We start from the raw sequence: 24189 nt of genomic DNA, 5'->3' as shown, positions 1-24189 counted from the left end.
CATAATCTCACCCTTTGGTGAAGTCTTCACAAAATAAGTGTGATATACACTTTAGGACAGACATGAATTCCCCTTCATATAGATTCATATGCAATATATTCTACTTTTGCACCAAGTTTGATCGGAATAAATTCAGCCATGTAGGAGCTGTTCCGATGAAAAAGTAAAAACGACAGCCATACTGATGAACAGACTGATGAGTCTCCCTTCAAGCAAATCTGTACATGATGTAGGAGGGGTTGTGATAACAAGGTAAGTAATGCAGGCACATTGGCAGGCTGACAGACAGACAGACACACTGTCAGAGAGAGAGAGAGAGAGAGAGAGAGAGAGAAGAAAAATATATTGATAGCAACCTGCTGTGTCAGTATGGAGTTAAACTGAATCTTGCAACCAAAGATTCCTGTCTCATGTACTGGTATTTGGATCTATCAATGCTCTCGCTCTGCATAAGGAATACCCAAGTTATTCTAAATTATGAGAGAGACACTTTGATGCATATTCATTGTTATGACTTGGACGCAAAGGCTTGACTCTGTTGTATATAAATAAAACGACTGGCTTTTCAAAGGGCATAAACAAACTATCAACGTGCACCACTTACTGTAGGCCTAGTAAGCAAGAAAAATTTATTGCTTCTTATATGAAAATAAAATGTTCTAAAAAGCAATGCTAAATTGATTTTTAAATAATCTCATGTCTATTTCCTCTCTTCCGTTCGTGTAATAAGTTTTAACTGTGTATGAAATAGCCTGAAGAGTAAACACGAAGAATTCGGGTGAATGTAACTGTGGTACATTTATCAGGACTATTATTAAAGTTCCCTACGCATTCGGTAATGATTACGGTCACTGGAAGGAGAATTTTCTAAGTAGAGAGAAGCAACTATTTATCCTTCCTTAAAGCTTCTATAAATAGAGAAACAGCCATTTTCTGCTGAACGTAATCGTAAGTGCTACTGTGAGGTGCTTTTTTCGAACTAGTCATGGATATAGAAAATCATTATCACCGTCAGCGGATGTTGTGATACACTATATCCTGTCTTAGAATATTTAGAGTACTTAACATTAGCCGTGGCACAATAGTACCATGGCGTAAGACCCAGCTAAAAGGCATAAAATGTAGCGTTTCAGACATTTGCAATGACGTCCACAACCGTTTGCACGCGCCCGCAAAATGGTACAAGATCTGACCTGATGGCTGGCTGGGAAATCCAAATTCTACCATAAATTAGTAAGTGCGTTGGCGACAGACATATTAGATTATATCTGAATTCCGACCCCCCCACCAACTCCAGCCCAAACAACAACCCCTCCCGCTCCTAACAAAAATGAAATCCTCTTGGTTATCTCGTCCTTCAGTCTGATATGCAGTTTAGTCACTCCAGTAAAATATTAACGGAGTTCATCACAGCAGCTCCAGTCCGTCCACACACGTTTGAGTTATCAACGAGTGACTTTGTGTCTTGAGCAAGGCGCGGTCTGAGCAGACAGCACATACGCTAGCATTCATTAATAACTTAAATTATTTCTAGAATAAGTCTGAAGTGAAGGGTGGCAGAAAAATAGCAGATAAAGGATCGATGTACCGTGAAAGTGCTTGAAACTACTCCGGACGTGTTTCTAACGCCAAATAATTCATCTAGAAATTTGTCAATCCTGCCTCAAAAGCACTTATGACAAATTTTTTTCAAGTGGAAGACAGCAAGGGAATAATAGATAATGGATTAATAAACAGTTAAAGTGCTCTAAATTGTTCCTAAAAGGTTTGTGCCAAATAGTTCCATCTTGAAACCTGTCAATCAATCTTAGCTAGAGTAGTGACCCGTGCTTGCTTAATCAGTGGTTCTCTTTCTTCGTACAAAGATGAAAAGAAAAAAATGAAGTGAAAGATAGCAGCAACATTATAAATAAAGGACGAATCTACATTGAAATTGCTTGAAACTGTTCCTAAAGCGTTGGTAAATCGAAATAATTAATCTTGAAATCTGTCAGTTAATCCTCGCGAGTGCGGTGATCTGTGCTTGCTTCATCTGCGGTTCATTTGACCTCGTATAAGGAAAGAAAGAAAGAAAAAAACCATAAACAGAGCTAAAATCACGGACGACCACTAGATGAGATTCAGTGCTCTTCAGTTATTCGTGTCGCTATATATATACGATATTCATGTGCTTGAAGGAAAAAAATGACAGCGCTGATGTGATCGTCGACTGCGATTTGTGACCGCTAGACCGAAGCCACGATTTATGATGTAGGTCTAATTTTTACTCTTAAACGAATGGCTACTTTAACATTTTACTCCTTCTCTTGAGAGAGAGAGAGAGAGAGAGAGAGAGAGAGAGAGAGAGAGAGAGAGAGAGAGAGAGAGAGAAAGAGAGATTTCCCTCGCAATTCCCTCCCTCCGAAGCGACCATCTATGGTGTAGATATAATTTTTACTCTTAGGCCAATGGGTACTTTCGCTCCCCCTCTTGCAATTTTTACTTAGACGAATGGTTGCTTTTACTCCCACAACCTCTTTTGAGAGAGAGAGAGAGAGAGAGAGAGAGAGAGAGAGAGAGAGAGAGAGAGAGAGAGAGAGAGAGAGAGAGAGAGAGAGAGAGATACAATTCCTCTACAGCACTTTCCCTCCTTGCTGTCGATATATGAAGTATCAAGCGTAGGAGTCTTCATATATTAAACCAAACAAACAAATTCAAGGATGAGATATAAGAGCCACTGAGCAAACTCTCACTCTCTCTCTCTCTCTCTCTCTTTACGTCTTTTAGTCCTGTAGTAGCGGCTAATTCGTACAGGCCTATACGCATTCAAAAGCCAATTTACCAGTCATGGTAGGAGATGCAGATGTTATATAATAATTTGCATTGGTGAATACATAGATGGAGTATTGTGGAACGGTTTGGTCATGCGGAGAGAATGGAGGGTCAATACGGCGATGAAAATTACTTATAAATCATAATTATCAGGAAGAAAGAGGGAGAAGCACCAAGAAAAGTGGTTATTGGTCTAATCTTAAACTTGAAGATATCATTTCAGTACTTCGGATAAATCAGATGAATCATCTCGAGAGCATCGGATTAGAGATACTTGACTATCATACTTAATCCCGTTGTGTTATAATTAATATCTTTGTGCTATAAGATCCTTGAGGTGGGATTCCCAGTCGAGTCAAAAGTGAACGGAGTAACATTCCCTGGGATTTCCACACAAGCTGTGTCGTAAACTACTGTTGGGATTTCCTCTCACGACTAGTGGTTTAAACCGTACTGCATCGTCGTCGAAACACACACACACACACCCACACATACACACATACCTCCACACATACAATACACACACCCCCACATACAATACACACAAACACACGTATACTAGGAGCGCACGAATAGGATATATTCGCTATTATTATGTAAAACCTCCCCTCTCTCTCTCTCATGTGGAGGAATAAAGGAATATATGACGGAACATATATTTCTCTTTCTCTCACCTATATGAAGGAATAAAGGAATACATATGACTGAGTACAAATCACTTAAGTTCCTTGATCTCTCTCTCTCTCTCTCTCTCTCTCTCTCTCTCTCTCTCTCTCTCTCTCTCTCTCGTAATGCATTCTTTTCTAGCAAAACATTTAGCAATTCCAAATACGAGGTATAACATATGTTCTGCTTGAAGAAGCAACATCACGAATTGTCATAATGTATTACCATTCACGCCATTTACTGCTTCGCAGTTTTTTATGTAATTCCGCGTTTTGTTCTGTAATGTTGCTTGTTTTTTTCTCTCAAGACTTTCATTTGCTTTATCGTAAATATCGGAAGAGGAAAATAATAGACCTATAAGGAAAAAATTGCAATTCACTTGCGCTGGATAATAGCCTACGCTTAAACAGGAATAACAGATATATATAGGTAAACCATACTAATTTTTCCTTTATTTCCAACAATATACTTTTACAGGAAAAACAGATAGGCCTATGTGCAGGTAAACTCTGCTAATTTTTCCTTTATTTCCATTTTTTTTAACGGAGAATACATTTTCAACAATATTTTTCTTATTTATGGATAATCTCTCTCGTCAGCCAGAAATTAATTAGGTCTAGTTGTTGAACTATTAAGTGTAGTGGTTTAATTTTTTTCACCCGTAAACATCGGACAAGGAAACTGGTAAGCCTATAGGTTAGACATTGCAATTCATTTGCGCTGATCGGAATTACAGGCCTACACAGTTGCCTATGTAGGAAAATACACATAGGCCTATATTCAGGTAAACTTTTTTTCTTTCATTTCCAACAATCAATATTTTTTATCGAAATTATAGGCCTACATGTTTGCCCGGGTAATAACCTAAGCTTGAGCAGTAAAAATATAGATAGGACTATATGCAAGTAATCTCTATTATTTTTCCTTATTTCCAATAATATTTTTCGTTTTATTTATGGATAGGCCTAATCTCTTTCGTCAGCCAAAAACTAATTAGGAATAGTTGTTGTAAAATGCTGTAACGGTTTATTATGCAAGTCGGTCTTCCAAATAGTCCGTAGACAGTACAGTTACTAACTAACTTTAATGCGAACGCTTACGAGCATCTTGATAATGTCATTTAGTGACGTAATACCGTTACGTAATACTGTTTCAATGTCATGAAAGTACAGAGCCAATGTGACCAGCTGAAGGATTACAATGACATTTTACTGTCATTTGGTGACTTCAGATTATATTTTAGGAGCTTTATATATTCCTCCTGAAAGATGCGTACTCTGTGCCGTAAATTTCTAAATCCTCGAATTACATTGAACATAATTGTTTAGAATACTTCTTAGTCTGTGAGGTCCATTTGCTGAATTACATTTAATATAACTTTTCAGAATACTTCGAGCAACTTCTAACCGTATCGTCAGCTTGGGTACATCGTAATTTAAGACGAGAATTACAATAAGAAAAAATGAATATATAATTCTGGGTTCATTAATTTAGCTCACCATCTCCCTACACTACCAAGAGTTGGTTGGTTCAAACTTGTTTTTTTATTAACTGTAGTAAACAACCTCTAAGTTATTCCTGCAAGTTCTCTATGTATATCTTACAGGGTTATATATATATATACATAATATAAATAAATAAATTATATATATATTATATATATATATATATATATATATATATATATATATATATATATATATATATATATATATATATATATATATATTATAAACCTTTATATTCCCTAGTACCACATCCGACATCAGAATGTAATTCATCCCTAGCACAATACTCCACATCCACACTATAACTTCATTCTCCAGTACAACAATCCTACATCAGAACGATAACTTCATTCCCTAGGACCACGTTCAACATCAGAACGACCACTTCATCCCTAGTACCCTGCTCAACATCGGAACGATAACTTCACCCCTAGTACCACGCTCAACATCAGAACGATAACTTCATTCCCTAGTAACGCAGTCAATATCACAACGAGAACTTTATTCCAGAGTACCACACTCTCACATCAGAACAATAACTTCATTCCTATATAGTACCTTCATTCCTAGTACGACACTCCTACAACATAACAATAACTTCATCCCTCGTTACTATCACACTCCCACTTCTGAACGATAACCTCTATCTTTAATTGTTACATGTTAATCTTACCATCCTTCTGGCCCTTCGAGAACAATAAACGAGAACAATTTACTGATAAAAAAAAACAGGTTTGGTTTTCCTTCAATAGTCCGACAACGATCAGTCAAATTCTATATACTCCTATAAACAAGAACCTCACAAATTTGATCTTTAAACGAAGAACTACTTTGATTCGAAACAAAGCAGCTCTAAAAGTGCTTTGAAATACGCCTCAAAGTAGAGACAGACACTTGTCGATAACTGGTGTCCGTCAGGTCACTTCAGCACTCGAAAGATATGATTGCCAGTTGAACAGAGATAAGAGCATATGAAAAAAAAAAAATTTACCGTGGTGGTGAAAATCTGATCTTCGAAATTAGCGGTTAGGTAATCCTTTCCATTGGGCGCACATGAACTAGGCTAAGACCTTGGGTACGCTCGTTTTACTTTAGGGTGAGGCTACAAGCTATGTAAGTATTTGAATTGACTATTTAAGTATTTAACTATTGAAACTGACTTTAAGAACAAACTATTTAAGCCAATTCGTCCCGTGTAACCATTTAATTAACTATGCCTACTATCTATCCCCTCATATAAATGTAAAATATCTTGCAAAGTAAAGAAATTGTACCTGAAAACGTGTTATAAGTCAATAAATAAAAAATCCAACCGTAGTTTGAAAATCAATAAAAATTTTTTAACTATCTTAATACTGGACTGGTATCAAAGTATAACAGTACTAGCTATTAATTTATAAACTGCACATAAATATACATATATACATATATATATATTATTATATAGATAGATATATATATGAACAAAGTATAGCCAAGAAGGAAGGAGTGAAACAATGAGATGCTAAGTTGCTGTGACCATGTCTTGGTAATAAGACGAAAGCGCTTAGCATCTCATTGTTTCACTCTTTCCCTCGTGGCTGTAACTTCGTTCGTATAATCATCACGTTTTTACCTTTTCGTGATTTAAAATCAAACATATATACATACACACATATATATTACACATATTACAAATACATATAAACGTGAATGTAACTAAACTTGTAAACTTATATGTAAACTTGTAATCGATAGAAATCAAAACCAGTCGACCGATCTAGACAATATTTTGCACGTAGTCCTCACTTGACCCAAAGAAGGTTTTCGCGTGGGTTTCAAACCCATACCCACGCCCTCTGGGGTTCCTTATTTACTGAGGGTCCTGGGAAAGACCAGGCGATGGGATTACATTTTGAACTGGTGTAAGTAAGTATACCTTAGTTTTACCAGACCACTGAGCTGATTAACAGCTCTCCTAGGGCTGGCCCGAAGGATTAGACTTATTTTACGTGGCTAAGAACCAATTGGTTACTTAGCAACGGGACCTACAGCTTATTGTGGAATCCAAACCACATTATAGTGAGAAATGAATTTCTATCACCAGAAATAAATTCCTCTAACTCTTCATCAGCCAGCCGCGGGAATTGAACTCCGGCCCATTGAGTGACAGTCTGAAGCTCAACCGACTCGGCCAACAAAGGGCTTTTTGAACTGGTGTGAAACAGTGTCGGGAACGTTAGTTCGTATACACTTTTGTATCGAACATACAAACTAGCGGGCAGACGTGTGACTCGCTCAGTAGTGCGAGTTAGAAAAATTTTCCTGTGTCTCCTTTGAATTCTATTTTTTTTTTTTTTGTGAAAAGTATGTTTACTAGCCTATCATTAAAAATGCCTTTCTTTCCTGTGACTAATAATTCTGTCTAGAATTCATTGCTTTAAATAAACATGTTAAAAAAATTAGCAAGAGTCCTGAAATGGAGAAGCAAATCCACAGTTATGTATATGTACATATATCTAAAGATAAATCTGTATATATTTAAAGAAATTTGTACAGCTAAATCTGTACAGAGAGATTTTGGGAATCTGCTTGATCCCCTTTTCAATCAAACTGATTCCCAAAAGCTCTCTCTACAGATTTATCTTTAAATATATGTACATATACATAACTGTGGATTTGTTTCTCCAAACATGTTAATCAAAACCGCACCCACAACACGTGTTACTTCCTTTCTAAGGTAAATGATTGACTGTCATTGAGTTTTCTCGGGCAGCGCCGGGTTGGTCAGCTTATAATATATATAAAACTTACCTTTCCCTTCCTAAATCTTTCTTACTATTTTTGTCCTGAACTTTTTAATTAAGTTAATTCAGGCAGTCCCAACTATAAGGGTAGTTTCATGCACGGTTTTAGTCACACTGAAAACGCTTTAAATATGTCAGTTTTAGCACTTTAATAGGCCTGTCATCCACTCAGAGCAAGAGGGATGCTAGGACAATAAGCCGTCAGTCTCACGGGCGTATATTTTAACGTAATTAGGTGATACATATCATACGTTTATTTAAAATTCGATTATTTAATAACATATATCAGTAGACCTTCATTTGATAGTTTGTGCCCTTCACGATTTCTTCCTTTCTTATTTTACAGGCTGTCGGTGCCATGCCCGAGGATGTTACGAAGGATAAAAGGTTAGGAAACTACTTTCCTCATTTTTTTCTTTGCGTTGTCTGGCGCTGTTAAATTCGATACAAAAACAAAAATAAGATATATATATAAAATATAAATATATATATATATATATATATATATATATATATATATATGTGTGTGTGTGTGTGTGTGTGTGTGTGTGTAACTGAATCACGAAAATATGGAACGTGATGAATATATAAATAAAGATAAAATTCACGAAGGAAACGGAAACACTGTTTCCGTTTCCTTCGTGGATTTTATCTTCATATATATGTGTATATATATATATATATTTGTGTGTGTATGTGCGTGTGTGTGTTTAACTGACAGAGTACGTATTTGTTCCAAACTAGAACAAATGAAAAATGCAGTGACGTAACATGCTGCTGCTCACCCTATCAAACCTACGCACTAAATAATGACAGCAACCTCTGAACTCAGTTCTTTCATGATTATCATAGTCTGTAAAGCTTATTCAGTTTCCTCAAACTAGTGATAAGCCTAGGATTACAAGTAGTAGTACTAGGAATTTGCCTTTGAAGCTATAAATCGATCTGACTAATTTCTCCTTTTTAATGCGCCTAGTCTAGCACCCAGCTCTGGAACAGGACAGCCCGGGTAAAAGCTATATTTCAAATTCTACTTCCTTCATTTGAAATAACTACCAAAATGTTCATTTATATAATTGACTGGTTGTTTTGCTTACCTTTCAGGGCGTGGCTCATTCGTCGTTCTCTGTGGCTCGACTTTTTTCGGCGTTTTAGTCACAGTGGTCTACATTTCAACGTTGAAAGAATCTGCCCAACGCTCAGCAAATCCTTCTTTGACTTTTAGCGTAGATAAGGCGAAGCATATTGCTGGAAGCTTAGGTAAAACTATTCTGAAGGGTTCTTTTTTTCCATTCTCTTCTACGGTATGACATTCCTACGTCTTTAGTTTATGATTATTGTTGCTGTTTTTATCAGAATTATTATCATTGCTCTGACTGATTTCACTTCATTCTGATCACGTAACATTTTTATTATGCATCTGCACTTTTTCATAATGTTAAACGTATCTGCCATTAAAGGAATGCTTTTCTTACTGGAAATACAAAATTTTATTCCATAATGATTTTACTTTTCATTCGGTCAACGAATCAGAGAATAAACAAACATTCTTTATCAGGTGAAACTCATGTGAATTATCTGAATCTCTTACATTCCTTCAACCGTCCTTGCTTGTAAAAAAAACTCGGTCTATTTAACAAAATGACCATTCTTTAACAGGTGAAACTCACAAGAATTATTTTAATTCCTTCCACTTGTTCAACCGTCCTTGCTAGCTCTCGTAACGAACTCGGTCTATTTAACAAAATGACTATTCTTTAACAGATGAAGCTTAGTGTGAATTATTTGAATTCCTTACATTTTTTCAACCGTCCTTGTAACACCTTGGTCTATTTTCAGATGGTGAAATCGGCTCAGCTGTCTTGATCATCAAGAATGCTAGCAGTTTATTCTCAAACATAGAATTAGTCGACAGAACCAACAATATGACCACCAACGCTTCCGAAAACACCAGCAGTAGTCCCACATCACGCAGTAACGCCAACGAGAGTAATGTAGCCTTAGGCCGAACTTCCAGTGACTGTAACACCAAACACTGTAACCTAACAGACAAAGCCATACCCTCAAAATATGACAAGGAAACCACAATCCTGACGAGGAACCTCGCCAGCGCCTCCATGAAGACGGGTGACAACAGAACAAGGTCGTTCACCAGTAACTCTACCAACAGGGAACCGTCCCATTACCTGATTCAAACTGAAGGATGTAATATATTGGACTTTCCCTTGTTACACCCAGACATCGTCAAATATACTTTCAAGGAAGTTCCGGAGGTAATTTCAAAGTTGGGAATTTAAAATATGTTATATAATATATAATATATATATATATATATATATATATATATATATATATATATATATATATATATATATATATATATATATATATATATATATATATACATATATATTTGTTTGTGTCATACTCATATTTTAAGAGCAATTAGCCCCCTTATAAACCGGCACAGTAGGCTACTAATCACTATTTCGAACCGTTTTGAATTACACAATTTTTTGCCCACTAAGCTTTTGTCATTCATTCCTTATACATGACCAAACCACTCAAAAGGTTCTAATTACCTTTTACCTTTTTACCATTTCTAAGTATCTCCTTATTTCTAAGCCTTTCATCCCAACAGCTCCAATATCTTCCTTTTATTAGCATTCAGCATCTTCACACCTCGCTTCCATAAAGGAGAGCTGGCTCAACAATCCAATCTTGGCTTCTAAAGGCACTCCAAAGCCTTTTATAATCTTTTTGCAAAAACCTGATATCTTCCTTGCTTCACCTGTTCTGTGACTCGCCTCATCTCTCATGATATGTTTCATTTACTCCTAAATATATCTCTCACACCCCCTGTTTGTGTACAGATAATGCGATAATCAATACATAGGGAATATTAGTATATAACAACAGTTATCATCACATGAACAATCTTTTCAGGAACTGGTAACAAATCATCCAGTTCGAAAGCAAATACATCACATAACTTAAGAAACGAATCCAATAATATTCTTTCCCATACAGCTCGTTTGTTCCAACACTCCGCCCCTAACAGAAGACTCAGGGCTTACCCTAACATTGAGGGAGGACCGGATAGCAGATTATGGGTTAACTAATACTTCCCTCTCTTGCCATTATCGAGGTATCCTGAGAGTGCAGCAGGATCCCAATAATTATAATATGGACTGCGACAGGAAATTCAGGTGGGTTCATCCAATACAGAATGCTTAGTCTTACAATTGTTTGTTATTTTTGGAATTTTTTGTCAGTTTCAGTGTCAAATGGTACATTTTAACCATTTACAGATACAATGTAAGGTGCATTTTATCTACCATACAGTGTAATTTACACTGTATTAGAGATGTAAAATGCAATGCTGAGGTTTATGATGAATGCAGTTAATATATGTTTAGTTATCTTTGAAGGAGGCTACACACAGTGCAGTGTAGCGTGTATGTGTTTAACATTTAAAAATAACTTTATCACTACCACAATGTAAACAAGCAAAAACTTTCTTTCAATCTTCAGGTTGAAAGAGGAGATACCAATCTCCAGCAGAGAAACTCACATAGACGAGGACGCCATTCTGGTCACCTGTCGAAAACGAGACACGCAAGAGAAGCCCGTCTATCAGAACGTGCACTTTTTCATTCAGCCCAGAAGAGCCCAAAAGAAACGGGAGCACCTTCAGGTATTTGTGATCAGATCTTATGCAGGGCGAATGTTTTTTTCTTTTTTTCGTAGACGTGGGCCTACTGAGAAACATTAGGCTTACTCATCAATTTGATATTGTGCGTCCATTTAAGTCCTTAGCATTTTTACTATTCCTTTCATTTACCTGTATTTTTTCTTCCTTTTTTATTCGCAGACTTAGTCCTACTGAGAAACATTGGAGTTAGGCCTACTGAGAAACATTAGCCTACTCATCAATTTGATGTGGTGCATGCATTCAAGTCCTTAGCATCTTTAGTATTCCTTTATTTATCCGCCTTTGTTCTTCTCCTTTATTTATTTTTGGTAGGCTGAAAGGACACGTACTGAGAAATATTACTCATCATTCTACTGTATATCTTGGTTGTTTTTGGTAGGCCGAGAGGACCACGAAAGGAGACAGACCGGAGGAGAAGCTGAGTGTCGTCATTCTCGGTACAGACTCCGTCTCGAGGGCCAACCTCGAGCGTCACATGCCCAAGACGTACGACTACCTCACCAACCGCTTGAACTCCATCAGCCTGAAGGGCTTGACCAAAATAGCCGACAACACGCATCCGAACATCATAGCCCTCCTGACGGGCCTCTCGACGGACGAACTACTCCAGCACAAATGCAGGAAGGGCAGGAGGAAATCCAAATTCGACGACTGCCCAATCATCTGGAGAGACTTCTCGAAAAAGGGTTACGTCACGGCCTACGCGGAGGACACGCCGCACGTCGGTTCCTTCCACCACAACATGCACGGGTTCGTGGAGCAGCCTACGGACTACTACAACAGGCCGTACTACATAGCCGCCGAGAACTTCACCGGGCACAGCGGGAACATCAAGGGCTCTGTTGGGTATCTGTGCCAAGGGGCACGCAAGAGCATCTCCATAATCCACAATTACTCGCTGGCTGTCGCCCAGGAACTGCAAGACATCCCTTACTTCAGCTATTACTGGACGACCTCCATGACTCACGACTTCCAGAAGGCTGCCCTGAGGGCTGACGAGCCGTGCTACACCTTTCTAAGAAAAATGAAGGAGAAGGGGTTCCTGAATCACACCATCCTCTTCTTCATCAGCGACCACGGGATGAGACAAGGGGAGTTTAGGTCTACGTACGCAGGGATGCTGGAAGAGAGACTGCCTTACGCGAACGTTGTCTTTCCAGACTGGTTCTTACAGAAGTACCCAGAAGCCATTAAAAACATGAGAACAAATACTAATAGATTAACTTCCACGTACGACCTTTACGTTACGCTTAGAGATATTCTAGATCAAAATTACAAGGATCTCAGTACAATGTAAGTTATTATCAAGTCTTGCCTAAATTCAGTACAATGTAAGTTATTATCAAATCTTGCCTAAAGTCAGTACAATGTAAGCTGATATTATGTCTTGGCTAAAGTTTAAGGAGATACAGAAAGTTCAGAGTACCAAAAGGCCTTTACAAGGTGATATTTTATCTTGTCCAGTTATTGTTTATGCTGTTAGACTCATACTGGTGTCACATTAAAGCAAAATGATTGCGATTTTTGGTGGCATGCTCATAAAAAAGCTAAAACATCAAATTTCCTGTTAAAATCACAAGCTTAAAAGTGCAAAAAAGGACACTTCAGCAATTTATAACAATGTCTTGCTGGACACGAAACATTTCTCTGTTCAAAAAGCCGTTTGTAGGAGGGAGCTACCTGATACAAATACAAGATCTAGACAAATGATAAACAGTAATTCAAATCATTCCGTCTGTTTCCAGTACCCCGTGGCACAAAAAAGGTCTCAGCCTGTTTCAGGAGATCCCGGGAAGCAGGACCTGCCGAAACGCAGGCATCCCTAACCACTACTGCGCATGCGAAAGTACGAAAGAAGCTGACATTAAGGACATTTATCTGAAAAGGGCGGCAAAACACGCAGTAGCAAAACTCAACGAAGGGCTGACGGCATTCCCAAACTGCTCACAACTTCAGTTGGACCAGGTATATTAAGTTCATGTGGGTTCGTTCAGCTTGGCGTCTTTGCTTGGATGGATCGGGTTTTTCAAAGCATTCCAAGCAACTCTTTGGGGCTAGGGTTGCTAAATTTGCGCTTAAAATTACATTCTTGTTTGTAAACTTTACTAAGGACAAGAAATTTTTTATAGTGAATACATATATCCGGTTATAATTTACTAAGGCTCCAAGCAATTCAGAAGCTTGTCAACTTAGGTGCCACATGTGTGGGACTAGTGTCACTGATCTTGAATTTACAATTACGTTATTTTTAACTTTACTAACGACAAAAAACAGTATATTGATATATGTATATATATATATATATATATATATATATATATATATATATATATATATATATATATATATATATATATATATATATATATATATATAAAAGATTCTTACAACAGTATCTTCCTATATAGGTAAAAATCAAAATATTCTTAAACTGGGCTATAATTTTATGAAACCAACTCCAAGGGACTATGGTCACTGAACTTGCCCTTTCATTTACTTCATTTGTAACTTTACCATAGAAGAATTCACAATATTCTTCAATAAAAGTCAAAATACCCTTGAACTGAGCTATAATTATTACTTTATAAATCCTAGAAAACATATTAGCATTGCAAACATACAATCTATCTTAATTATGGCATCTTCCTCACGTTGAAAGTTCAACTGCTCTAAATCTAATAGGATATTATGTCTCCCAGCTGGTAAACTCAAGAGATACCTTCATTAATTTCTCTTTTCTTAAGATCATGAGAGGACGAGTTGGAACTGCCAACAGAAATACGAAGCCTAAAATGAGGGAGACAGCCATTACATCTTATATCGTCACCTTTTCAACCGTGCCAGGTACGTAAAATGACTGCAGAGTTGCTTCCTATTTCAGCTCTACAAAATGTACTGAATTGACAATGTTATTACGTATGTGTGAGGTTAACGAGTTTGTCACGATGATGTGTATAGCCGTATTTCAGTTCTAGACGATGCCCTTGAATTTGATATACACAATTTTGTGCGTATAAAGTTAAACGGTTCTTTAAAATTGTTACGATGGTTTGTATATGTCTATTTCTCTAAGAACGTGATAAGTTTGACCGATATTATTTTGTATGTATGAGGTTAAATAGTTCTTTAAATTTACTAAGGTAGTGTATATAGGTCTATTTCAGCTCTAGAAAATGTACCGGAATCTGACAGATATTGTGTGAAGTTAAATAATTCTCTAAATTAGGTTTATTTCAGCTCTGAAAAATGTACACGAGTTTGACAATGTCATTATGCACGTATGAAGTTGAATAGTTCTTTAAATATGTTCGTAAGATATGTTAGAACATCCTCCCTGTTACCTCACGTGTGTAGGCTCGAATCCCACGGCCAAAGGTTTCAAATCCTATTGCAAAAGGTTTCGAATCCAACTGCACACGGTTACAGCTTCTTCATCTTTTCCAAACAAGGATTCAAAACTCTCGTGATAACCACATCCCAAAATATGCAAGGGAAATGGGAAGAAGCCATTGTGGCTAGAAATATACACATATATATATAACTATAAATATACATGAATATTCTCCCTGACGTGTGTATATACCAATTTACAGGTGGCGCCATAATGGAGGCGTCTGTGAAACGACGAAAAGACAACTACGAAGTGTCGTCTGAAATCTCCCGGATCAACATGTACGGGAACCAGAGCCATTGCATAAATGATGACATCTATCTTAAATACTGCTTTTGCAAAGATCTGTTGAGATAACGCAACTCCCCCCACCCCCCCCAACCAGATGGGGTTGCCGTTGGGGTTTGAGTGGGGACTTGGAGGAATAATAAGTTACTATTTCTCCAAGAGTTGGGAGAAGAAACCCCCATTACGTTTATCAGTCCATTGATTGCTCAATATGAAATATTCAACGTGTAATGACCTAGTTTTTAAGAGGATTTTTAAGCAATAAAGATTTATTTTGTACCTTTATTTTTCTTTTAATTATACCTTCTCAAGGACCGTGGAAGGGTTAGGTTCTCAGAGAGAGAGAGAGAGAGAGAGAGAGAGAGAGAGAGAGAGAGAGAGAGAGAGAGAGAGAACGTATACCTTAGTTTACTTTAGACCACTGAGCTGATTAACAGCTCTCCCAGGGCTGGCCCGAAGGGTTATACTTATTTAACGTGGCTAAGAACCAATTGGTTACCTAGTAACGGGGCCTACAGCTTAGTGTGGAATCCGAACCACATATAGCGAGAAATGAATTTTTGTCACGAGAAATAAATTCCTCTAATTCTTCAGAGAGAGAGAGAGAGAGAGAGAGAGAGAGAGAGAGAGAGAGAGAGAGAGAGAGAGAGAGAGATGTCGGGTGTGGTAAGTTCTTAGAAGGATGGATAATACCCTATTAAGCTGCTTATGAAACGGCTATTCGCACGGAGAGAGAGAGAGAGAGAGAGAGAGAGAGAGAGAGAGAGAGAGAGAGAGAGAGAGAGAGAGAGGTATCTCAAAGGCACAAACTCTGAAGCTTACACAAATGTCAGCCTTTAATAACACATTGCCTGACCTAAAACGTTCCAAAACAATAAAGATATTTTAATTATGATAAAAAAATGCACTTTCATGTTTATCTTTCAACATTATCATTAAAATTGATTCAAAAAAGATATTTATTTTTTTAAAGCGTGCTATTTATATATCACTAGATGCAATTCCTATATCAATATACGTGTACCGAGTCAGTAACTCCCCTCTAATGCAAATCACAAACAATTAAAATCGTCCTGAACGTTTTATGTCGTAACCGTACCGAACGACCATTTGCGCATGCGCGTTTTACACAACCATGCCTTCCCTTCTATGAAGGAACACCCACTTTGCTCTTCATCTCCTCGATGGCTTGCCCGTACCAGGTAATCTCCTTCACCACCTTCTCCAGGTTGTTCTGTATTCTCTCGTCGGTGCACTCTCCTTCGTCGGTGAATTTCCCAACGACCTGAAGGATGAAAGAAGGTACTTATGAAAGAACGCTACACTTGAAAGAAGGTACTTATGAAAGAACGCTACACTTCCTACTGAAGCGAGAAAGAGGATACACGTGAGAAAAAGCCAAGCTTCCTATCGGAGGAAGACGAAATGAATCAATATAAATGATAAATCTCAAAGCAAATGGAAAGGATTAAGATCTTAATCCTTTCTTTTTGCTTTGAGATAAGGATATTAGGCCTATAAATATATATCTCCATTAATGAGTTCAATGGACATTCGCTCTCACACCGGTGGCTCTCGGAACTCGTGGTGGCCCCGGCAACTTGCACCAGACCTCTCCACGTTCCCCTTTTGAGTGTTGCATCTCGCCAGTTATTCTCAGGATCCTCCACTCCCAATTCTCTTAGATCTCTGAACACATTATCTTTCCATCTAATCCTCTGTCTCCCCACCGGTCTTATCCCTTCTACTGATCCTTCCATAATGGACATTCGGCTTACGGGAAGTTCTAACTTACCTGTGGTATGACGCAGACGGAAGGAGTGGATACCATTCCCAGCTCACTCAAGAAGGGCCTTGCAAAGGAGGCTGCTCTTATCCCGCCAAAGCTGCCTGAAGATGATAAGGATTATTAAGAAAAATTGGCCTCCTTTTTAACAGTTTATATTCTTGAGAAAAACAGACCTACTTTCCTTACACTTATATTCTTAAGGAAGACAGACCTACTTTCCTTACAGTTGTTATCCTTGAGAAAAATACCTACTTTTCTCCACTTGATTAAAATATACTGTTTCAGTTAACTGAAATATATTGTTTCAATGAAAAAGCCTTAGTGCACATGGGAGTTGATAACATTCTCTTAATTAAATATCTAAAAATAATTATACTCGTGAAGGGGTACCACGTGCAGTTTCTTTTGAAACACTGTAAACAGTAGACAGTTGCACCCTTTTCTGCCTTGTAATTTTCAACTTTTCCCCTTTTCTCTTGCCTCCTGTAAGATGTCCAACTTTTCAGACTTTCCATTTGTTATTTAGGACAGTCTACAGTGCACCATGCAAAGAGAACAACAAGTGGTACCCCCTATGACTGGAAAATACAAAAAGCGCACCCATGGAATAGCAGACGATCCCGCAAGGCTTGTGTCTGTAGGAAGCAGGCGGGAAGTTGTCCAAGATGGAGGTAAGGGCAGGGGGTAGTCCGCAGTTATATTCCGGAGTCACAATGACGTAAGCATTAGATTCGGCAATTTTGGCGTTGGTCGCGACCATCCACTCGGGGACCTCGTTTTGGTCTCTGTAGAAGTGCATAGGTTGGTGGACGTGGCCGTCGCCCCCGACCGCCAGCGGATCTGGAAAAAAATTTAGTAGTTGTAAGTCACTATAAAAGGTTTCACTGTATACTGTATAGTGAAACCCTGATGTCCTTAGTCTAAAAGGACTTCATTAGTACTATACGCATGTCATATATAAAGTAATTTTCCTTTACACTTCAAAAGTTAAGAGAGTTTAAAGTTAGGTACAAAATCTATCGAATTTAGACCCATATTTTCAAAGTTATGTCTGAGGCTCAAGTTATGTACAAATTTGATCGAATTTAGACTCATATGTCCACATTTTGGCAGGCTTTTCATAAATATGTCTGAAACCCCAACTCCCTCCTCAATGACAAGGTAACCGTGACAAGATACACAGACAGGCAGGCAGATAAGGAAGGAAAACCTTTAGGCCTATAGTCCCACGATTTTATTGATAAGGTCCTAACATTTCAACTCCAGATGTTCTCCCTTACGTCAGGCTAAGTCGGTTATAAATAAACCTTTAGCCATTTTCTGCATACGAATGAGTATATAAATCGTATTCTCTCGAACGCTTAATATTCATGGTCATACAGGGTTATATTCATCAGGAATACACAACTGGAAATTTACGAAGTTGCTCTTATGCAAACCTGACATAACATGGGTCTACAGTATAATTGTTAGAGCAGGGAGCAGTCAACAGAAGCTTGCAATATGTATGAGATTTCTTACGACTGTTGCTTACTGATTGGTCATTCAGCAACAGAATTACATACGATCGTACCATTCCTTGATTGTTGTTCATATCCTTTGCTGTCAATCTTTGTCATTCTCTATCCTTGTTTCTTCTGGTCTGGGATACAAAACGAGATTAGGATGTCCACTAAACTGGTCTCAGCGACTAGACAAAGAACAATATTATTCCTCAACTCGGCCTTAAATTCTCATCCCCAAATCTTTTATAACTTATTGCAACCAAATCTCTCTAGTTCCTTTAGCCACAGGCCCCCCACCAAAAAAAAAAAAAAAAAAATCTGCTTTCGTTGTGTGTGATCTTTTGCGAGTGATATTTCGAAATGCCAAGGATATATTGAGCGCTTGCATTCATTAAAAGACGCTCTATCCTTACTCGGGTCTTAACACAAAGTATAATCGTACGCGCTTTTTAGAAAAACGAGAAAACAAAACAAACAAATACACTGATTTGTCCCTCAGACAGCCATTTCATAAACAAATCACTTCAGGAAGAAGAAGAAAAAGAAAGGACGCCAGCCAAGACTACAGTAGGTCTAGTCTCACAAGGAGAGCTCTTAAAACATGGACCATCTGGAGGGTAACGCTTAAAAAAAAAAAAAGAAAATATGGTAAAAATGGTCGACCTTCACGCCCATCTCTCAGAGGAGCAAAATTCTTTTGCCAGGATGCCGATTCATCGAGGAAATGACGATAAGTCTTACAGTCATGATGACGGAATGTGAATTATAAAATGGTTATTTGCATGCATGACATAAGATCCTACGTAATATTTATCTGTGTATCTTCACTTAGAATTACTCGGAATTACTTTGTAACAAAGAAAACTGGAGCTTTCAGGCAAGATCAATGTATCTTACTTCAGACATAGCATTGTCTAGACTGAAATTCCTTAAGTAGCCTAGTCCTTGTCTGTCAGATTTTCGGTTTAATGAAAAACATGGTCTTTCTGATTCTGTAAAAATTGTTTATAAAAGTAAAATAAATAAAGTTCCCTAGTCTAACATACTGTCAGTCTAGAGGGCTTGCTGTGAGACAATGTAAAAATAGTTTCGTGCTTTAAAAAAACGGTGTCAGGTAAAGATAATCAACTAAAGTTTTTAAAAAGCAACAAAAAAGTGCAAAGATCAAAACCTGACTTATCCTGGCACTAAGCACTCCTACAGAAATTGTTATGCTATAATATGTCAAGTTTTAGTACAACATAAGTAGGAAAACCTGTCCTAGTTTAGGCAATCAAGTCTGTTGGGACATCCAGACTTAATCGGTGGATTCAGGCACAACTCTAAGCTTCTTGCAACATCTTGTCATCTGCAAAATTATACACTGCGATTTTTCCAACAGTTGAATATTTATAATAATTCCATGAATTATTCTTTCGCCAGGAATGACGTATATTACTAAGTGGTTAGGGAGAATAATCAGGTGGGAGATTGAGTTACATTTTCGCATTCTTTGAGTTCCGGACTTAGCCTAAGTCCCTCTCCCTGCTTTCTTTTTTTCTGCCCTTCATTCCTTTGCCACTGCTTTTTCCGGCTTTCTGTTTTTCCTTTCTTTGTCCTTGCTTTCTCCGACTTTCTGTGCTTCCTTTCCCTATCCTTGCTTTCTTTAGGCATGTGCTGAAATAGTCATTGGGTTCTCCCGTCACAGAAGCATTTACTTAAAAAAAAAGGCGAATATATAAAAAAAAAATATTGGAACAAATATAGACCTACGTACCTTCTAAGACACATTATATAATCGTGATTCATGCCGCATAAACCTATCCATACATGTTTGTCCTAAGTTGTGTAAGAGAGTAGACTAAAATATTCTGGCGGTAGGGTAGACCATCAGGTAGACCAAGGTAAATCATCTGCCCTTGACGGCAAACCAGTTGGAAACGATTCAAGGTCGGGTGCCGAGAAGCATTCAAGTGCATCCTTCGGGTAACAGCCTTTTATGACTTACTTTCAAATGCCTAAGCTTGGTTTGAAGACCCTTGGTGTAAAATGCTTTTAATTCGTGACTTCCTGGAAGAGCTAGGCCTACCTGGATATGTAAAATGATAAACAAGAAGGACATATGTTGCTGAATATCACAAGGGTCCTTCGCATTACCGGCATTAGAGGCCTAATTGGTATGTAGCAGTGGGGGGACCTTATTGTATAGACTGTCCTAGGTACGAGAAATCGTACTGGCATAAAGCCTGCTTACTTCACGCAAACAACACTGGGATGAATGTAAACCCTCACGACTAAACTTAAAATGAACTCAGGCGTTAACTCAAACTATGTCGACTGTTTTCAGCATAATTACAATATAACAGTGGGAGGACTTTGATATAGACTGCCCTAGGTACTAGTAACGGTTCTGGCATAAAGCCTGCTTACTCTATACAAACAGCACCGAAAATTACTTTACACTCTTAAAACTAAACTAAAATCAAACCCAACCAATAACTCAAACAATGTCAACGGTTTCGAATATAATTACAACATGGACTTTATTGTATAGACTGCCCTAGGTACGAGAAACCGTACTCGCATAAAGCCTGATTACTCTAAAGTCTAAACAAACATTGAGATAGCTTTATGCCCTCAAAACGAAACTAATGTTAACTCGTGCAATGACTAAAGCCTGCTTACTCTACACGAACAACAGAGGTGACTGTACACATCCTTACAACTAAACTAAAATTAACTCAAGGGTTAACTCAAAGAACACAAAGTCATTTATAATAATAATAATAATAATAATAATAATAATAATAATAATAATAATAATAATAATAACGTCCCAGAAACCGATATGCACTTCCATAAGTGACTAGTATAGAAAAGCACTCCCTAACATGACCTTGTAAACATAGTACTCCCGTATGAAAATAAGTATTGTTTTCAATCTTAAACGCATTATATTGTTAAAATTTTATTACTGACTCAAAAATATACAAATTTAAAATGATACAGTGTCATAATTATGACAAACTTCTTCAAAAAGAATACTTGAGGAACAAATTATACTTGAAATTCATAATTAAACATATTTGACATGGATATTTATTGAATACATAAACAACAGACAAAGAATTTAATAATAATAAAAAAATACTGACTTGCAATCGTTCCACAGAATCTGAAATGTGTCGTTTTGGTTTCTTTCTTTCCACAGAAATTCATGCAAGTTTAAAAATTCCCTTCTACACCAGATCATCCGTTTGAGTCATAATTTGCGTTTATACCAGTAACTCTCGGCTGTTTGTGTACGAACACCAGTGGTTCTGTCAACAAAATTTCAGCGGTGGTTAACAGTACGGTGAGCAAATCCTAGGTCCCTTTGGATGTCGCAACATGCTTTTCACTTATCACTGTGGATAGTTGTTCCTGGCATCACTACTTTTCTGATTATCGGTAATGGTGTTTCAGCATTGCGCGAGTCGTCTCTCTCCATATAACCACAAGCTGGTGACGAAGATGGATCAACAATCCCAAATACCCACAAAGGATTCCGAGAAGCACGTACCCTATGGTGTTTTGCTTATGGCTACAGGACGACTCAAAGACTTGCACTGTTATCCCTGGCCCTCCAAGCTTGATAGTTTTTTTTTATGTTTCTCACAAATTTCACGAAAGAAACTGAACATATCAGTAACTGTCACTTTCAAAACCGCCAGTAACTGTGTGGCCTGCAATACATTCAATTCCTGACACCAGTAAACAATACCCTATATCCATTTTTGCAAGTAAAGTTCTGAGCGATAAAAAAACGAATCTTGACGAGCTGGTTCGTAGTGATTATATTTACTACATTCTTTAACTAGGCACTTCCAGACGTATTTATCTTGAACTGAGGAGCGCTTAGTTCTCTTCTCTGAAGATTCTGCTGCTTCCCCAGTTAACAGCGGGAAGCGGATATTCAACCAACAATGTTTTAATAATTCGTTCATATAGAGAATGGTCCAAGTTTGGGGATTATAAATGAGATATATTTTCCACAAACAAGCAATTGTTTAACAAGTAAAGATAAGCCCACCCTAATTTGAGCAAATAAAGATAAGCACTCATTGGTTTCTGGCGAATGCTTATCTTTACTTGATCCCCGAACGCTTTCAACGCACCATATATATATATATATATATATATATATATATATATATATATATAAATATATATATATATATATATATATATAAATATATATATATATATATATATATATATATATATATATATATATATATATATATATATATATATATATATATATATATATATATATATATATATATATATATATATATATATATATATATGTGTGTGTGTGTGTGTGTGTGTGTGTGTGTGTGTGTGTGTGTGTGGCGAACCAAACCAATCAGGCTAAAAAAAGAATAAGTTAAAAATAATAATGTCCCAAAAAAACGGACGCCTCCAGCCCACCTAAAAATTTAAAAAATAATGAATTCGAACCAAAGCAATTTAAAAAAAGGGAAGAATCACTACTCACCAATTAATTCCACTTCCTGTTCGGCTTCTTTTAACATTCTGACGACACATTTCGCCACGTTCTCTCCCATTCTTCCTTCCCGAGAGGAACCGAGGAAAACCAACATTCTAAGGGCCATTTTGAACGAGCTAATAATATAACAACGGAGGTCCTTGTGGGTATGTCCTTAAACAGGTAAGGTATGTTCCTTACTGCAGTGTCACTCGGGTGATAAATAGGTGCTTGGTACCTGTGGGAAGGGGGAATGTGCCGGATGTTGAGTTGCCAAGTCTGTATTTGTAATGTAAGTTAATTTCCTTTATGAAGTGATTCATAAATTCAGAGAAGATAAAATATAGAATCATATATTTTATATATTATATTTACATTATATAAAATGAGTAAATTCAAACCAATCAACTATGGAAAAATTAATAAAAATTAACTATATGCCAAAATTTTCGCTTATAACCATGAATCAGCACTCGGACCCTAAATAACAGCGCGACCTTCAAATTACCTTTGGGATGAAGGATTTAAATCCTAAAAATCCTATTTTACCGATTTAAAAACGCGATAGCATCACTGCCGTTGTCTGTAAGACAGGAATAATTACTGCGTTATTGCATTTTGATTATTTGACAGACTTAGGTATCGATACAGAGAAAGTATATAGTATTCGGTAACTTTTATATAACATCCTACGGGGTTGCCAGCGTAAGATAATGTCTTCTGAAGGGTTAATGATGGTAATATCTTAGTGATGACTACAGATGTTAATTTTTTTTGTAATTTCTGTAAAGAAGCTATTTGTTACAGTTAAACACTACGTAAATAAATCGTAACATTATAACTAGTAGTTTCCCGAAGACACTTGTCAGTGATTTATTAACTAAAATGTAAATGAAAATTATATATATATATATATATATATATATATATATATATATATATATATATATATATATATATATATATATGTGTGTGTGTGTGTGTGTGTGTGTGTGTGTGTGTGTGTGTGTGTGTGTACGCAATGTGTGTGTATATATATATATATATATATATATATATATATATATATATATATATATATATATATATATATATATATATATATATATATATATATATGTGTGTGTGTGTGTGTGTGTGTGTGTGTGTGTGTGTGTGTGTGTGTATGTTTGTATGTATGCATGCATATATATGTCTGCATTATCAAATTTCCAGTC

General features: G+C 37.0%; 3 protein-coding genes across 6 annotated transcripts in view; 1 reads left to right on the top strand and 2 right to left on the bottom strand.

Annotated features, from left to right (window-relative positions):
• The window catches only part of LOC136847349 (trans-1,2-dihydrobenzene-1,2-diol dehydrogenase-like), a 35121-nt gene extending 26115 nt beyond the window's left edge, over positions 1-9006 (bottom strand). The window contains exon 1 of the mRNA XM_067118938.1: positions 8869-9006. The gene's annotated coding sequence lies outside the window, so the exon portion shown is untranslated. The remainder of the gene's footprint in view (positions 1-8868) is intronic.
• On the top strand, positions 829-15450 carry LOC136847347 (uncharacterized). 4 transcript variants are annotated; one of them, XM_067118933.1, is made up of 10 exons: positions 829-1233; positions 8118-8158; positions 8876-9031; positions 9611-10044; positions 10802-10980; positions 11306-11468; positions 11866-12779; positions 13232-13451; positions 14231-14330; positions 15080-15450. In XM_067118933.1, the coding sequence occupies exons 2-10, from the start codon at positions 8140-8142 to the stop codon at positions 15232-15234; spliced, it is 2340 nt and encodes a 779-aa protein (XP_066975034.1). In that variant the 5' UTR covers positions 829-1233; positions 8118-8139; the 3' UTR covers positions 15235-15450. The 4 variants fall into 4 exon arrangements, with proteins under 4 accessions (XP_066975034.1, XP_066975035.1, XP_066975033.1 ...); XM_067118934.1 differs by lacking the exon at positions 829-1233 and adding an exon at positions 1353-1765; XM_067118932.1 differs by lacking the exon at positions 829-1233 and adding an exon at positions 1360-2250.
• Positions 15434-23197, bottom strand: LOC136847352 (FMN-dependent NADPH-azoreductase-like). The gene is made up of 4 exons (XM_067118943.1): positions 22982-23197; positions 17555-17794; positions 16961-17055; positions 15434-16450 (listed from the first exon to the last, which is right to left on the bottom strand). Exons 1-4 carry the CDS (start codon positions 23097-23099, stop codon positions 16313-16315), a joined length of 591 nt encoding a protein of 196 aa, XP_066975044.1. The 5' UTR covers positions 23100-23197; the 3' UTR covers positions 15434-16312.
• Positions 23198-24189: the final 992 nt, after the last annotated feature.

Source organism: Macrobrachium rosenbergii, chromosome 16 (genome assembly GCF_040412425.1).
Source record: "Macrobrachium rosenbergii isolate ZJJX-2024 chromosome 16, ASM4041242v1, whole genome shotgun sequence".
NCBI classification, from domain to species: Eukaryota; Metazoa; Arthropoda; class Malacostraca; order Decapoda; family Palaemonidae; genus Macrobrachium; species Macrobrachium rosenbergii.
Note: the sequence above shows the minus strand (reverse complement) of the source record. Positions and strands in the feature narration are given on the sequence as shown.